The 17,845-nt window shown below is 40.7% G+C and overlaps 1 protein-coding gene across 1 annotated transcript in view; it reads right to left on the bottom strand.

Moving 5' to 3' along the window:
- SCFD2 (sec1 family domain containing 2) overlaps window positions 1-17,845 on the bottom strand; it is a 193,194-nt gene that overhangs the window by 12,965 nt on the left and 162,384 nt on the right. The window contains exon 6 of the mRNA XM_035323755.1: window positions 2,479-2,624. Within this exon, the coding sequence (XP_035179646.1) occupies window positions 2,479-2,624 (146 nt within the window). The remainder of the gene's footprint in view (window positions 1-2,478; window positions 2,625-17,845) is intronic.

Below are 17,845 nucleotides of genomic sequence, written 5' to 3'. Positions count from 1 at the left end.
GCATCATCCCTGGATTTCTTAAGGGAATCAAGTGTAACATCATTCATTTTGTAGAGAGGATATCTACAAGAGACATCGTGCAAGATAAACATAAAAATGGACGGAACAAAAAAAAGTAACCCACTTGGTTATGCAACTTGAAACTAAATTTTCTGAAGTAATTTAAAAGATGCTTTTCATCCAACAGTCTACAGTGGGAAACAAAACTTAGACTTTTTGAATAGAAAACAAAGATTGTCAACAAAGATTTATACAACTCATCTATTTCTTCCTCCAACACATGTGCATATTTTTAATTGAGCCAACAAAGCAAATTACAGCAGACATTAGCAGCAGTATCCTTCAGTAGAACATGCCAAGTTTTGTGTCAAACCTAGTCATGCAATAAACAACTGTTTGAAAATATACATGCAGGCATGAAGTCCTACATATAAAGATCTGTTTAATATCTTCATAGATGAGGAACAGAAAGACATTACAAATAAAATACTTGGAACAAAGATCAAACCATAGTTAAACAGAGAGCCTTACTGTACAAAATTAAAGGATAAATATTATCTGACTTCAGTCGTAACTATGTACTGAAAAGGCAAGATATTAAAAATGTGCCATGATTTTGCATGTCTGAAGTTTCAGCATCACAACTTCGTCTTCTTCAAAATTATCTGATTTGGCTACACAGATACTAAAGGCATCACGGACACTCACCTTTTAAAAAATTTCATAGTTCAAAGATTTTTCAAGATCTTTTATGATTTGACATTTATCTATCAAAATTTTAGCTTAGACATGATTATAAGTTCATGATTACACCTTACAAGATTACACCTTAGACATGATTACAAGAAGAAGAGGAAGAGAAAGACAAAGATGATGGGAGGGAGGGAGGGAGGGAGGGAGAGAAGGAGGGAGGGAGGGAGGGAGGGAGAGAAGGAGGGAGGGAGGGAGGGAGGGAGGGAGGGAGGAAGGAAGGAAGGAAGGAAGGAAGGAAGGAAGGAAGGAAGGAAGGAGGCAAAATAAATACTCTCCTCTTGTACAGTCACTACACTAAATGGTTTGATAATGATAGAAACATCCATTCATCATTTTATGTTCAAGTATAAACTTCAATACTACAAAAGGTCTAAGAGGCTATCCAGTTCCATGTATGCACAGAAACCTTTTTTGAGATTTAAGAAATGGAGGCTTCCCAGCTCCTAACAGCTGAAGCACAGTATCATCTGTAGGCTAAAGTCATTCCCATAGTACTGCGCAGGGGAGGGACTGTGTCTGATCATGGCAAAGACAACACTTTCAGATGAGCCAAATTGCTGTGTGCAACCCCCATTTTAACTTCTGCCAGTCAAAAAAAAAAAAAAAAAAAAAGAAAGACAGAGAAGAGACCAATTGTAAATAAATGTATGGCAGAAAAAAAAAATGTATTGCCTGCTTATTTCTGCTCCTCTAAAATGCCTGAACTGCCCTCAGCAGAGGTTTGGTCCAATTCAAGATGATTAAACCCTCTATGTAGCCAGACTGGGGGCTGCAAGCTGTTAATGCATCTCTTGCTGTGTTCCAGAACTCAGCCCTAAGCAAACAACCTGGGTTACATCCAAAGAACATACTGATGCTAATTACGCTTCAGGAAACTTTTAGAGAAACTTTTTTCTTATCATCTGACTGCCTCCACACTGACCTGTATTAAATGCTTAACCATTCCCCATTTCAGACACCAGACCGGTCTTAAGTGCTGGGAGACCTCAGTAACAAGTTTCCTCCACCTTAGCTTTCCAGTGACATTTTGCAATACTCCCAATTCCTCTTGTTATAAAGCAATGCTTAATTTGGACCACGTCGCTTTGCTGGTCTGCAGCACACTTACGAGTTTGGAAGGATTTTTTTCTGGCTTAAGACTGGAATCAAGTTTTACAGTCTCTCTCAAAGTCACCGTATGTGCTTTCCACTATAAAACTCTCTATTTTTAACTGAAAAAGTTAAGCACCTCAGGGGGGGATGGGGAGAGATAAAACCACTGTAAATTAGTCGTAATGACCTACAGTAATATAGTAGTTCATGTGTTCACTTTTTATAAACAAAAGCTGCATTTTTCACCTATTCACAAATGAGACTGGGATTCACAAGTTACAGATATGGGAGAGAAAATACACAAAAATATTGCTGCTGTCTGGATGCAGGAATCCTGCTTGTATCAGTTATGATGGGCCTTAGTCCTGCACCATCGTGACTTTGTCTCGCCTTTCACAAATTTCTTCATCAGACAATTCTTTATTGGCATGGACATGGATGTGCCTGAATTTGAATGAAGGACTTGAGGAAGCTCTTGATGATGAAGTCAAGTACAAAATCTCTACTTAAATATGCTCCACATGGGCAGAACCCATATGGGATTAGAACATCAGCCAAGTTAATGATGCTTGTGAAGCTGTAATTTTGACAGTATGCTGGAGAAATGACATACAGAAAAGAAGATCCACTTGCCTGGTGGGTGTTGCTGCCTGGGTTATGTATGGAATTAAACTGTTTCATGTGCATTCGAGCTCTGGCAATATCCCTGAGGGACTTAAAGATGTTGTCCACCGCATCCGTGGCTTTCTGGGATGTCAGGTTCTGTGCTGAGTCACAGCCTAAAGTAATAAAGAAACAGGGAGCTGAGTGAGTGAGAAATTTTCAAGCATTTCAATAATAAGCGGTAGGAAAAGGCTAACTGGGAGGAAATTTTAAATTAATTTAACCTTGTTACATTCTAGAATCTCTGTGGCTTATTATACAGCATGTCCACAGCATGTCATGCACAATTTTTGGGAAGTGCTAGTAGTCAGCTATTCTGGATGACCACAGTCAGATATTCTGGATGATCTAAGCATTCTGTGTGGCAAACATACCTTATAAACACCTGTATATACACACATACACACTTATACTTAGGTCTGAAAGATGGTTATTAGATGCTGTGCTTTCATTTGTCCGAATATTATTTGTTGCCAGACTCCGAGTCAGATCCCCCGCTGGTGCAGCACAACGAAAGCAAGTGACTGCATGTCTGCAGGGCTACACCACACCAGCATACTGCAGATGTATGCCACTGTATCCCAAAAGCAACAAAGTGAACACAAACAGAGTCTCCTGACTCCTGTGCTGTAATTGTAAGGCAGGCTTTTTTTTTTTTTTTTTTAGTTTATTTTATGAGTGCAAAATAACCGACAGAAACATTTTTGTTATGTACGTGCAAGCTTTGCATGCTCTGATACTCTGACTAAAAACCTAGTTTTTCATTTTGCAGAGGAGCCTGCATGTTGCCTGTGAAAGCACTGAAAACAAAACCCCACTCGGCAGCTCATTACTTCACAAACTCTGTAAACTCTGTAAATTTACTCTGTAAATGCTGTCACATTAGCAATGCTCTTGAAATCAGAGAAGTTGCTCCTGCGAACAATCTCGTGCCAGTTAATCTGTAGGCGAGTGGTGTCCAACAGCTGAAAAAAGTGAAAGTGAGCACCTCCTAGGCTGACGAGGCCTAAAAATAAAGTCTGAGGTCATGAAACACGGTTTATATTTATAACCAGCACGGGCCAAAAATATTCGGAGAAGGTCTTGTATTGTCAATGTGTTTTTCACCTACCCATGGGAAAACACAGGAATCAGAGGACAGGAAAGTTACCGGTGGCTCCTGATTCAGAGGCAGGGCTGACCTAATAGTTCATGTTGATGAAGCATTTTGCAAATGAAAAAAATAAAATGAAGAGCTGTATCTCACTGTTGCATAACTAGATTTTTCTCCTCTCCGGGAGACAAGCTTTCTCTGTCTTAGCCACATTAGAGATAAGCAGCTTCCAGTTAACTTTAGTTACATTTTCTTTGTTCTCTTTTCAAGCCTTTTTCAGCAGAAACCAGTGCTTTTGGCCAACCCCCCTCTGGCATGTTTGCTTTTGCAAGTGAACGCAAGTCCCCCGCGTGGAGCAAGTTCAGGCAGGGTAAAAATCACATCAGGTTTGCTTTGCTTTGGACACTCTTCTTCTTTCTTAATAACAGTTTATCTTCTTGGACCATTTGAAAGCCTTTTGTTTTGCTCCACAGTTATTTTTCTCATTACAAGAAATATTTGTTTCCCTCTCCTATTGGCATCACCTCTCTCTCTCTACGTTTCTCTTTATTTTAACAAGAGCATTTCTACCAAGAACTTTCCAACCAGCTTGTCATTCCCCATTCCTGGAACCAAAGGGCAGTTTCCAGTGGACACGGTCTTGCTTTTGTGTCTGGAAACCCCCAAGATGCTCCTACCCTTGTCTGGCCCAGTGCGTCCCATTTTGTTTCAGGGCCAACCTGCTCTTGAGCAATTTCTCAGCAAAGAGCAGCCTGCTCAAACCTCACTGCCAGGGAAATGCTGTTTGGAGCTTAGGCTCTGCCGTACAGTTTGTGCAGACACACTCGGAGGTCAGGCAGGCTGGAGAGACACCACAGCCTTCCCCTCTCCTAGCAGGAAAGGAGGTCTCTCTTGCCCCTCTGCATACCTTTCCATGAGCCCTGCTGGAACTTAATTATCTTTGATCCCCTCTCTCCTTCTGCTAAATATGCCTGAAATTAGAAGATAGATTTACAAGTCAGTCACCATGATTTTCTTCTGTACAAGCCTGATTTTCAAAGGACATTAAGTAAAAATATTTTCTTGACTTCAACATCCACTTATTTTCAAATACAGGCATTTAAAAGGCCTCATTTTATGGGCACCTGCAATTTCTTGCCCTGGTTTCTCCCCATCCTGGAGAACACCTGCAGGACAAACAGCTGCAAATCCCCTCCTGGGGACACCTCCCCTGTGTGTGCATATGGGGACTGGAGCACAACCCCTCGCCTCTGCCTGCTTAATGCTGCTGAGAATAGGCTCCTATTCCAACAGTGAGGAGGAGGAATACATTAGCTGCTGCACAGCTCATGTGCTAATTAAACCAACTCTTCCTGTTACTGCTTTTATCACAGAACGTTAAATGGTGTTGGGAGAGCATGAATGAATTTCTTTGAATCCCAAGCCCTGGGAAAAGGCATTTAAATGAAATGCTTGGACATGGCTTTCCTGCCAGGGTTAAAGTAGCCCAGTTGTCGGAAAAAGATAAACACCTTTAGCCACTGTGGGATTAAAGATTTTAAAGCATCTTGATGATAACCCATGAGGAAAACAAGCTGGTGCTGTGATACATGGGGCCTGATATCACCAACATTGCCTCTGCTCTGCTGCCGTCCACTTGTGCTGAAGTTGAGGATGGTCACACCACCCTAAGCAGCCTGCAGGATGAGGCTGCCAGCACTGATTTTTGACTTCCTTTTTAACTTTTGCATCCCCTCTTAAACATCAGCACAGCTGTTAGAACCAGAACCAATCTGTTTTCACAAGAAGCTTGGAAAAAGGAAAAAGGAGTTGCTCTTCTCTACAGTCCGTGGTGACACCAGAAACTGAATCAAACTCTTTCTTCTACAGATTGCTGAAATTGGAAGGAACAGAGTTTAGGAAGAGGACACAGACACTGTGACCCCATGAGATCCCAAATCCAAAATTTAGGCAAGCTCAAAGTTTATTGCTTTACCTTGTTTTATACTGTAAGGCTGTCACTGGTATTAGCTTAGTCTTTCTCTCTCTATGGCCCTTTTACAAAAATAAACTGCTATAAACCCTGCGAACCATGGATGAGAGCTGGCAGCGTAGCTAAGCCATTTTAGCAGCACATACTGAAGCATGTCCTAAAACAGAAAATCGATTCTTTGAAGAAGATAAAATCCAGCATCAGGATTGCATTATGCCAGCTATTTTCTAGATATGTAGAATTAATTTGCTGTCAGTGAAAGAGAGAAAGAACAGAGATATAGGGTTCCTTGAGGGTCAGAATTCAAAATATATCACTGATATTAAACTAATGAAAATCTTCCATTTTTAGACTTTAGATGCTAGTATAATAATGGGGCCCTTCTTTTTCTAGCATATAAATCTGAAGCCATATATACATATACTCACAGGCATACGTTTAATAATAGTTTTGCTATATGCACACATTAAGATCATTATGAAAAAGTTGGTGCAAATGCAAATAGTTAAACAAACCATGGTTGTTTTTTGCAATGGGAAAGAAGTATAAAAACACAAGCTAGGATGACATTTGTGTGGTTCTGCTCTCACCCTTCTTCCTCATGGCTTCTGCAATGAATTTGAATCTATATTCTTAATTCTGGGTCTCAGTGGGAAGCTAGTAACTGAGCATCACACTGGAGGACAAGGACAGATGCTCCAGAACGCGGGGGTGCTGCTATTTCCCAATAGCAATGTCAGCAGAACATGAAAAATCAGGATTTTAGCTTGCTTAATTAAGGAAGAGAGGTGTTTTCAACTTCCCTCGAGATGAGAGCATCCAGAGGGGACATAGCAGTGTCTGTGACAGCCTCCCCACAGCACATGGCATATCTCATCATTTGGGGATAAAAAAAGTCCTCCTTGTGCTCCCTCCATCCTTGGCATCTCTGAGAGCGTGCACAGTGAGTTAAAATCCCAAGAAAACAGGCATTTAGAAAAAAATAGATGAAAATTATAAATATTTTTTAAAAAGGCCCATTTTCTGAAGGCGGAGGTCTAGGCAAGCCATGTGTTGGTGCTGCTGGCACAGAGGGGTAGGAGCACATCAGCGGGGAAGGGATGGCACCAGCATGGTTAGATACGGAGCACCATGTTCTTGGGGCTGAATGTGGTCCAGCTCTGGCCAACAGCAGCTAGCCCCAATTTGGTCCATGTATGGCACAGCACAGAGGTTTCAAAGCCAGGTATAGCTTGGGCTAAGAGCTGCCAGTATGGACGGAGAGCCTGTTGGCCTCAAGTCTTGGAAGCTGTGTTTGAAACTGCTCTTTGGCTTGCAAGGTGTGCACACCATGCACTCCTGCTGATGCATGCTTAAAGGCCGTAAGAATCACTGAGTACTTTGCTGAATCTTAAACTCTGAAGCTGCACTCATAAAAACCTGGCTGCTTACTCCGTGATCAAATATGGAATTAGGATCTACCTTTTGAGAGTCTGTTTTTTTTTTTTTTTTTTTTTTTAATTTTGGCCTCGATATCTGTCACTTGGACATTTCTGTTTTATAGGAGTATTTTATTGCCTCCTTCTTGCCAAAATTCAATAGCACAACATATAATACCAACTTTAATGAAATACTGCAAACTTGGTTCTGGAGGCTCTCATGTTACATGAAATTAAACCTGTCGATTCTGTGAACAATTACACAGAAAAACTACAGTGCTTACTAGAATAAATTACATAAATTAATTGCAGGAGGAATTTAAGTTAAGCTCAGATGTGCTTTTTGAAGGAAATTAATGCAAGAAATTCATTAGGGAACTATTCAGTTGCTCCCTCAAGTAGTCTGTATCTTAATTAAAACACCACACATGTTAATAAAGCTCTAGTAAATGCTCTGTAAGTCTATTAAGGTCTCCCACTAATGTTCACGCAAGACCTTAGGAAAACTCCAGGTTATATAAAATGATGTAAAACTTTATGAAAATACCACCCTAGAACCTACACACTCAAATCTCCTCAGTCTTGTGAAAGCTTACTCTCCTTTTGTCTTAATATTTTACATTTTTTATTATTTCTGTTGATTAAAAGGAATCAAGCTTTTAAAACAACAACAAAGTGAAATGTGTCTTTCAGTGTTTTTGTTTGATTTTTCCATCTTCTTTAGCTTGGACAATGGAAGAGAATACCAACAATGTTATTTTTATTGCTTTCACAGCCAAAATGGGTTGTGTGTTCCTCATACTGCCAAGGCAGGCTTGCAGAAATGACTGGAAAACATTTCCTTCAGAAAATTACCACCCTACCTGATTTTTATTTTTTTAAATGCATCAAACTGTTTCAGTGTGTGGGCCTAGGAATGATGGTAATGGAGAAATGTCCAAGAGATGTTTTCTTACCCAATATAAAAATTGGAATATAAAAATTGGAATATAAAAATTGGAGCCAAATTGGAACTCACTGAGCTTAAATTGGTGAAAACAGCTTTACAATAACATAACTGCATGGAGATGTAGGATCACATTTAAAGTGAATAGCTGTAATCTATTTATCAACTACTGAAGAAAAACAGTATTTTTAACAGGAAGACAAAACTAATGACATTTTAATGCTATGTATAATTATCTGCTCAAACAGGCCTCTTTACCAATTTGCTTTTCAACAGGTGAAAATCCATTTGAAAACTGACAAGGATAATAGGTGGTTAAGCTGCATTAAATGGTAGATGGTAATTTTATTTTTCTCCTTTATTCAAATTAACTGAATTATTGTATATCCCTTAAGTACCTTTTGTTTTAAATTTGTAACTATGCACAGAATAACATCCTTGTTTCTCCAAAAAAAAGGACATTGCTTACCTTCTAAAACTGAAACTAAATTTTAGGATTCGTTGTTAGCCAAAACACTCTAATGTTGTTTTCCAGGAGAGAGAGCATGAAAAGGCTGAAAGCTTTTCTCTGTCAGTGCTGTGTTAATCTATTCTGTTATGACAGTTTCGATGCTAACGGTAGGTAAAAATACGCTGTAACAAGTTTACAGAGTTCATGGTAGGAAGAAATGAAGCTGTCACAAAAACAAAAATATCACAGTTTTTGTAATATTTGAAATTCAAGCATAAAATCTATCAGATGACACACCGTTCTTGATATACTTTATGTACTGTTCAGCTAATGCTGCACTGCCCAACTGGAAGAGAAATGAAAGAAAGAGTAAAAGCCTTGTTCAGTGTAATTATGTCAGAACAAAAAATGCTTTACAATAAACTCCCAAGTGATGCAGTTAATTTTTACGATGTTAGAATTCATAGCTTCACTGTAACTTTAGAAGAAACATTTATTGTTTGAGCTGCACCATGCTCACTTCTGACATCCTGATCACAAAAAGCATCCAGGTGTGCCTTCACCCAGCCTTCACCCCTCCTTCAGCATCCCAGCTACGCACTGTCACTACATCATTCATTTCTGAAAAAGTATGCAAAGTGACTGTAACCAAAAGTGACATGCAGCATCAGTGGACATTTCCTGGTAACTCCTCTGTTAATTTTTGATTCAAATTTCACTGAAGCATCTTACAGGGCTGCCTTTGTTGAAGTGCATTTCACTGACATTGGCGGTGCTGTATATATTCATGACATACACTAATGACACAGTAGGAGAGTGTTCCCATTTTGTGGCTGAATTTCAAACTCTATTTAGGAAGTTTATGGCCACCAACTGTAGGTGGATGATCTTGTAGACACCACAGAGCAGCTCAGGCAAAGGCTCAGCTGCTGCCTGAGCCACTGACTTGATTTAGGAAGCTGCAGGCCCAGATTAGGGCAGGCTGACAAGCAGAGCCATAATGATTACTTGCTGAGGTCTGCAGGGCAGAAACCAATCAGGAGAAAAGTCAAGGGCATATCCTTCAGCGGCTGTAGGCCTTATGAGGGGGAAGGAAGGGTTTCCCTTTTTTTCAACTATCAAGCACTTGACAGTGCATTAGAGAGAACTGTTTTCTGTGTGGCAGACTGTGCAATGCCTTCTCTGGTACTTCCACGAGCTGTGCAAGGAGGTGACATGCTCTGCCCACCCAGCTCCAGCCCCTGCCATGGGCAGGGACACCTCCCACCAGCCCAGGCTGCCCAAGGCCCCATCCAGCCTGGCCTTGAGCACCTGCAGGGATGGGGCGATGCTGGAAGCACCCCCGCCATTCTAAAGCACAGCCATTCACTGCCTACTTCTTTCTCATAACATCTAGGGCTGTTTTTTCCCTTCTTTCATACAGAAGCGTCACAACTTTGCCAAAAACACAAGGCGCACACGTGTTTCAGTGTACTGACAGCCTCCATTTGTGTTACCACATCGATTGTGTGGTACCTCGTGCGTACACAGACACGCTGGAGACAAAAACCCGTCTCTGGTGAATCACCGTATTGATCTGCTGAACCACCGTATTGATCTGCTGAACAAATGACGTGAGGCAATGTTATTGTTTTCCAGATCTTCCCCTACAGAATACGCGGAGAAAAACTGCTGCCATTTTTCCCACTAGCTGTCTATTTGGAAAGCACAACACTGCGCACGTGGACTTGGAATGCTTGAATCAATTTTGGAAGTTATGAATCACGACCAACTTGCTTCTGGTATATAAGCAAGCTGAATTGTCTGTCACCGTAGCAGAATTTGATATTAGAAAGCTTTGTGTCTAGGTAAAAAGCTAGATGATAGCTTAGCCCACAGCATAGGTGACTATGTGATTTGGAATGAGCACTATGGCTCTGATAAGATTAGGAAAAACATATTTTGCAGAGGCGTTTGCTCTTCATGAAATTCATGGAAATATCTGTGCAAAAACAGTAATCCATTTGGTGTCAGAAATAAACCAGGAGAGGCCTTTGCAAATTTCTCTCTTCGGTTTTTGTTTAAATGGTTGTTTATATTTTTCACCACCCACTGTAAAATTATTTCAATTGAAGTCATCACTGGAGCACTGTCTCAAAGGATAATTCTTCTTCTTTGGGGAATGTTTCCTATCTCAGTAAGAATATGGAAGATTTTTACCTTTATGAAAGCAGATAACACTGACTCATCTAAATGATTTAGAAATCTTCCTGTGTTCATCTGCTCTTACAATGCACTGAAAATGTGCACTGCACTTTGCAGAGATCAGAACACAGTCCAGTCCAAATATCTAACAATCTGCGGATAAACAAGGAACGACAACCAAGGAAAAAAGCATGTGCAGAAAGAACGACAATAAAGCAGTAAGGAATTCAAGCTATACAGATAGCACTGCATACATTATCCCACTTTATGTTAATTTTTAAATGGAAATTATTGTTATACAAGAGACATATTGACTGCATAAAGGATAGTCTGAGTAAAAAGCAAAATAAAAGAAGTGAGGCTGTGGAAGGGATCTGAAAAAGAAGAGAAGAAACCCTGCCATGGGAAGATGGACCAGTGTGGCACCATTGGTTTCCCAAGTATGAACAACTGCATCATGTACCAAGCTGCCCCTTCCTCTGGGTATACCCGTGCTGCAGCTGGCCACTACTAAGACAGAGCAAAACCAAAAAATTATGGGATGCTCATTTTTATTCTTTTCCTTCTGACAACTAAAAAGCACACTGTCATGCAGATTGCAAATATCAGTTAATGAAGAAAATGATCAGCAGTACATGCTGCAAGCACATGTGCGGAAGGAGGAAATACCCTGGAGTATTAAGCAGAATTAACTCATATTCATAAAACAGCTAATAATTCATAATATGTGCAACAGATAAAAAAGATGCTGACAGAAGCCTCAGTTTAGCAGAAAATGTAAACACACATTCAACTTAAAAGGTGTGATGGGATGAAGTTAGGCCAGCGCTTAAGTGCTTTGTTGAACTAGGGTTCAACTATCTGGTTTAGATTCAGGAATAATTGTGCTATTTTACTTAGGAAACAACTGAACAGCTTGCGGAGTCGGTCTATAAATGTTCCATTTTCTCTTGTAGCACTTAAGAATCAACATTTTTTGTCTTTAAAACAAATAGGACATTTTGTATGCTTGGTGAAAACACAGATTTGAACACAGTCTTGAAGAAACAACAAATGATAGAAAATGTGTGGGATCTGTAGTCATTTCTATTTAGTATAAATTGTCAATGTTTCCAGGAAAAAGAAATAATGAAAAACACTCAAAATATTGTCATCAAATTTCAACACCTGCTTATTTATTGTTGCCAAAAGAATAAAGCGTAACATGATTTATGCTTCAAGCATACAGCAGAAGCATAGGGATTTTTTTTCATTAAATCGTGCCTGCCTAAAAATGAAAGAGGACATGCAATTTCAATATTAACTGGATTTTTTGTGTGTGTGCTTGTTTTTCTTTTTTAGGAAACAAAGAGCTTAGTAAATGCAATCACCCAATCAAGTCTGAAGGACTGACAACAGCAGTTTAGCAATGAGATTGATCTGTAACAGCACAATCCTCTTGGCTACCACGGAACTGTGCAAATGCAGCTCAGAGGTTCCTTGGCTTGAGACCACCAGGTTATGGGCAACACAAGTCCTTTGCAAGTTGTCTGTATACTGGCCATCATATAACAGTGATAGAAATATTCATAATAATATATCTAATATGTTTTCAAAATGATCAGTAGGCATTGACGCACTTTCACATGTATGCACCACATGTAGTGAAGCCAGTGGAGAGGAGGAATTGGAAGTGGAAAATCAGGAAATAAACTTTATATTTTTCCTAAGCACTAGAACACAGTTTAGCCTTGCTCCTTCCCTCCTTTCCCACAAGTAGCCACGACCTTTTCTTATGAAGAATCCTCTCATTGCTGGATGCACTGAGCACGAGCTGAACCATATGGAAAGCGAGCGGCGTATCCCTGAGTCTGACTTTGAGGTGTACAAGTACTGCCAGCTGCCTCCTACTACATCACTATTTAGTAAAGACAGGCATTTTTAGTCAAATTCTGTCATAACAAATCAGATATTCACATTTCAGAACAGCAATCTCTTTCTAGCACACTTCTGTGTACTCCTGAGATCATAACCACCTTTCATTTCAGAAAGGTAAAATATTTACAAATTTTGGTCCTGAAGTCCTTATCTCAGCTCGTGACAGCTGATCTCAATGAATAATTTCTGCATAAAGAAGAATTGTATGAGGACGTCTATGAATGTAAACACTGAAAAATCACACCTTCAGCTTTTCCTCCCATATTCAAATCCAATATTGAACCTGATTGAACCTTTCACTGTGTTATGCTGCCTCACTCATACACCGCACTGTATGCTGCCTTCTCTAAGTGGGCACCTGGGGCTCTGGCATGGATCAGTAGGAAAAGGTACATATGTGACCCCAACAAATACCTGGAGAGCAGCTGCAATCTACTCTAGTGAGTAGATTGGCCATAAAAACACCGAACACCTGAGCTTCAGGCCACAGCTACCTCCCCTGCTCGCGACAAGGTCAGCCCACAAACTGCAGGGTACCAGGAGGACGACAAACCAGATGGCAGAGGAGATACTGATTCAAACAACCCTCTTGTCACCTCCTGGGCACTGCAATTCGTTTTAGTAAATTTATTTATTAGCAGGATTCTGCCTCTTCGTCCCTGTTTTGGATCACAGAAGTGGCCCTGGTTATTGTATGTCCCCATCTGCTTTGGTGGAAGGCCGTGGTGAAACCCTTCTCTACCAAGATTCAGCCCATACCACAAGAAACCACACACGTTTATGGGCTTTCTGTTCCTCAGTGTTAACAGAAACTCATCAATTTTTATAAAGCTCTTGCTATACCACAAGTGCTTGGAAACACAGTCATGCACTGCCTGCACTCTGTGGCTGCTTGGCGAACACAGGGGCACTTCTGTGGTGGAAATGCTGCGTGCTTCTGAATAACAACAGATGGCTGCTCTCAACCCTCTCTCTGCCCCATTGCTGCTTGTTGAGGCGAGGAGCTGGTAACCCAAAAGCATATTTTCTGCTGGGTTCTGCTGCCTGTGGTGTGAAGGCATCAGGTAAGTGACACAGCAGCCTCCACTCATCAGCGAACCTCAGGAGTCAACTACCGTGGAGTTAGGAAGTGTTTGTGTTCCCAAGCAATGACACAGATTAAAGATAAAGCTTCCCTGTACACTTTATTACTACTCTCTCTCAGGAAAGTAAAATATTGTTTACAACAGACTCTGTGCAACGGCACCATTACAGTCTCAGCCAATGTCATGGTGACTTTCCCTGCCATTTTATTCAAGAGGTTTTTAGCAGCCTCAAATGTAAAACTGTGACTGCTTCAGTTATCTGGAATGTAATAAGGTCTTCTTTTTCTCATATGGGGACCTTTCTCTCTTTTTTAAAAAAATATTTTTACATACCAAAGGATTAGAAACATCATATTAAGTTATTCTATATGGCATCTGGAAAATATCCTGTTTTTCAGTGTATTTTTTTTTTTTTCAGAAAGTACACAGGTATTTTCCCTGTTTACTGAGCCTGAACAGACCTAATAACTAAATAAAATATAAGGGAAATTGGTTAAAGCAGCAATTCCCTTGCACTAAATGGGAAATCACATTTAAGCTTCTACTGCAATCCCCTGGTCTTGAATTTTCCTGTCATGATTTATTTTAATACCCTGCAGTCCCAGGCACTTAATTGGACCTGTTGGTGCTATTGTAGAGCTGCACTTGTTTTATTTTGATTAGTGGCCATTTAAAGAATATTCTGAAGTGTGATTCATCTCTAATAGTGTTAGTCATCTGAAAAACAGATGGAAAGAACATGGTCCACACTCATTATCTCATCCCAAGGACTCTCCAGGAAAGGCGAATCTCTCTGACTGCAGATAAGACTTCAGAGAGCTTTGCCTGTGAAACAATACCCATTTCCAACTAAAGGCTTATGTCATCAACACAAAAAAAGCTGAAGAAATAGCAGCTTCAATTTGAGCAGGGGAGGTTTAGATTGAACTTGACGGAGAACTCCTTCACGGAGAGGGTGGTCAAGTGTTGGAATGGGCAGTGGTGGAGTCCCCAGCCCCAGAGGTATTAGGAGAGGTGTGGACGTGGCACCGAGGGACATGGTTTAGTGATGGGACTCCGTAGGTCAGGATGATGGCTGGACTTGACCTTTGAGGTCTTTTCCAACCTGGATGATTCTAAAATCAGTCTGGGATAAGAAAAAGGATCAAACTAAAGGCCAGAAGAAGTATGACAAGCAAAATAAAGCCTGTGATATTCTTCTAAAAAACAACTGTGAATAGATGCTGCTATCAGTCCCCTGTACACTCAAAGTCAGCAATGATGACTCTGCAGATATAAATAAGCTGTCCTACTTTCTGCTTATGCCAGCACAACAGAAGGGAAAACATACAGAGAGAACAGCTAGATTATACCTTATTCTTATCCTGGGAACCATAAATGGAATGCAATCTATTTGTGAGGAATGTTTCATATGCAGGATATTTGTGTATTTATTGTGTCTGTTTTTTATTTACACAGTCTTTCTTGTAGCTTGTCCAGAGTGTGGCACTGAAGTCAAAATTCAGGGCCTTGTCTTCACAGAGGAGCCTTCTAGAGAAAGGGAGCCAGATGAAAGCAGCTTGAAGCAATGTCCAACTAAAATCCTGACTGAGCAGAAAAACAGGAGAATCTGAAGCTCTGATGTGTGAGCCAAAATGGACTCAGGTTGGCTTTCAGACTGTGTTTGTACAGAACTAGCAGCTATAAAAACATATTTGCAGTTGTAAGTTGAGCAAATTTGATATGAGTCACAGAGGCTGTAAACATGCAACCCCCACAGAGTTGTTTGCAAGGCATTTCTCTGCATATATCCACTTGCATTCATCTGAAGACTGAAAAACTGAATAACTGCAGAATATGGTACATAAATGTAAGAGAAGAGAAATAAATGACACAGGCAACTACAGTCTAGTGACTTGCTTTTTAAATAGGCATGGAGTTCAAACAGATACTGAAGAAAATAACTGGCTGCTAAAAATGAATGAAAAGGGTGAACAAAAGCTGACAAGTGCAAATCATTCAGCTGGCAGAAACCTGGTCAGTCAAAGATTATAGCAAAAGATTTGATATGATGCCACCTAGAGAATTAGTTTGGAGTGAAGAGATGGGACCTAGCAAAAGAATTGGAACAGGCTGAAGGAGAGACAACAGCGTGGGCTGGATGTAGAGTTCCTTGAAGGCTGGCTATACTGTTTTTATTGGTGACTTGTGCACAAAAAGTATGAATTTGATGTTGAAACTGCTAATGGTGAAATTAAGAGGTCTTGTTGAAGGCAGAGGGAGCTTGAAATATTATGCAAGACAAATTCTGAAGGAACAGAAATGAGGCACACCAGAACAGCACAGCAAGGCAAAATGAGATAAAGCTCACCAAGGTCATGAACTTAGTGGGTAAGAATAAGAACTCTCTCCATCAGCTGGGACTGCAGTGGAGAAGAACAGAAAGAGAAGAATCTGGTATTAAATGATGCAGGGATGACTCTGGGCTACCAACACCACATGAAGCATGCAAAACTCATCAGATGGGATACTTCCTGTAGACATACAGACCTGTTGTAAAAAGGATAAAGGTTCAAATGAAACAGCTTTGGTCACTTGTCCCTGTGATACGTGACTTCAAACTGGAATATGTGTAAAGAAGACCTGTGAGCATGACTACAGAAATGATAAACCTTTCGCATATGGAAAAGGTGGCACCTTTCAGCTCGGCAAGAGGAAGGACGAAGATACGCAAACTGAAAATTAAAATAAAGTATCCGGCCATCAAAGGAACAAGGTCCTGAAAGAGCCTTTGTGTAGGAGTCATTGGATGAGGTTGGAAATAATGACAGCTTCAAGGTGGATTTTGACAAGGTTATAAGTGAGATGAGATGATATGGTTGCCTGGAAAGGAGGAGGGGGCTTGGTTTGGTGGTGCTCTAATACCTCCCTAGTGCTCTCTTTCCATACAGACCCTTGGTCATTTGAAATAATTTTTACATTTCAGAGATTTAATACTACATCTAGGAAAAAAAAAAACACACCACCATGCAATTGCCCAAACGCTATATAAACATTCTCATAAATGCTAATGTAGGATTTTGACTATTAAAAGTGTAGAAATGTCTGGCAGCCTTTTTAAAAGCGTGGTTCAGTCTGGCTGTGGGCTGTCAGTGACCAATTTCACCACGCACATTCTTCTCTCCTGACAAATGGCTCAGTGGATAGCTATGGGACAGGCTGTCTGAGAGGTTTACAACCCGCTAATGACAAAGTGCTCAAAGCTGGGAATCGGTTTCTAATAGAAATGAAAATATTTTTCCCCACAGAAAGTCATTACAATTCTCTTTCCTTCTCACAAAGCATAAATGTCGAGCAAGTTCTCTAGCTGTTGGAAAAGATTGGTAGGAACAGTAAAGCCATCGGAGACCACAGATGCATAGCTCTTTCACTTCCCTAATAAGCAAAGCTGCTTTGGCATTGAAGAAGTGTGGAAAGGTCACCACAAAGGCAACTGAATGAAAAAGCCAAGGCTGAAAGGAAAGCAGAAGGCTTGAATCTAGTTGTATGTGTTGAGTTTCTGAAAGGCAGGAGGTTTCCTGGCATACGGGGCTAGCTGATGGGATTCTGCAGGATCTGCGACTTGCTCTCACTGGGAAGGACTTGCACCAGGTCCTTCTGGGCAGCATGGAAAAGTAAAGAAACCTCCTCGTTGTTTAGAAAGCTTAGGTGAATGGAGGAGGCAGACGATATTTGTGGAAAAGCATATTCCAAGAACCTCCTGCTGCCTGTACTCTAGAGAACAGGGATGTGGTGTATTGCAATGGCTCTATCTTACAGCCAGGGACATGGATTTGCTTGTTCCTCCAAGAGCTTCCTCCAGCCTGGGTGAGCTATAAACCTCTGAAAGTTCATCACTCACACATGCTCAGTTAAGCCTTGCTGGATTTTCACAATTAAGACGTCTAAGGATGCTCTTGCCAAACATACTCCAGCCTTTCATAAGGTGTCGTGCTAACAGAGCAGTCCATCCATCACTGCTAAAGAGTGAGAAGCCATGATCTGTTACTTCCCAGCTCTTAGCAGTGATCAGACAGCAAAAAATGTGCCACTTTCACTGAATACCATGAGCCCGTCCCATTTCCTTGGCTACACCACTGAACTGATGCCATGGGGTTAGAGCTACACAGAGCTACAGCAAGGGGTGAGCTGCTCCTGGCACTCAGCAGGGATGAGGAGACTCTGCCAAAAGATTAAGCCCATTTTGAAAATGTGCAGTAGAAAGCTTTTTTTTTTTTTTTTTTTTTTTTTTT

This window comes from Oxyura jamaicensis, chromosome 4 (assembly GCF_011077185.1).
Source record: "Oxyura jamaicensis isolate SHBP4307 breed ruddy duck chromosome 4, BPBGC_Ojam_1.0, whole genome shotgun sequence".
In the NCBI taxonomy this organism is placed as follows: Eukaryota; Metazoa; Chordata; class Aves; order Anseriformes; family Anatidae; genus Oxyura; species Oxyura jamaicensis.
This window is presented reverse-complemented; position numbering and strand designations above follow the sequence as displayed.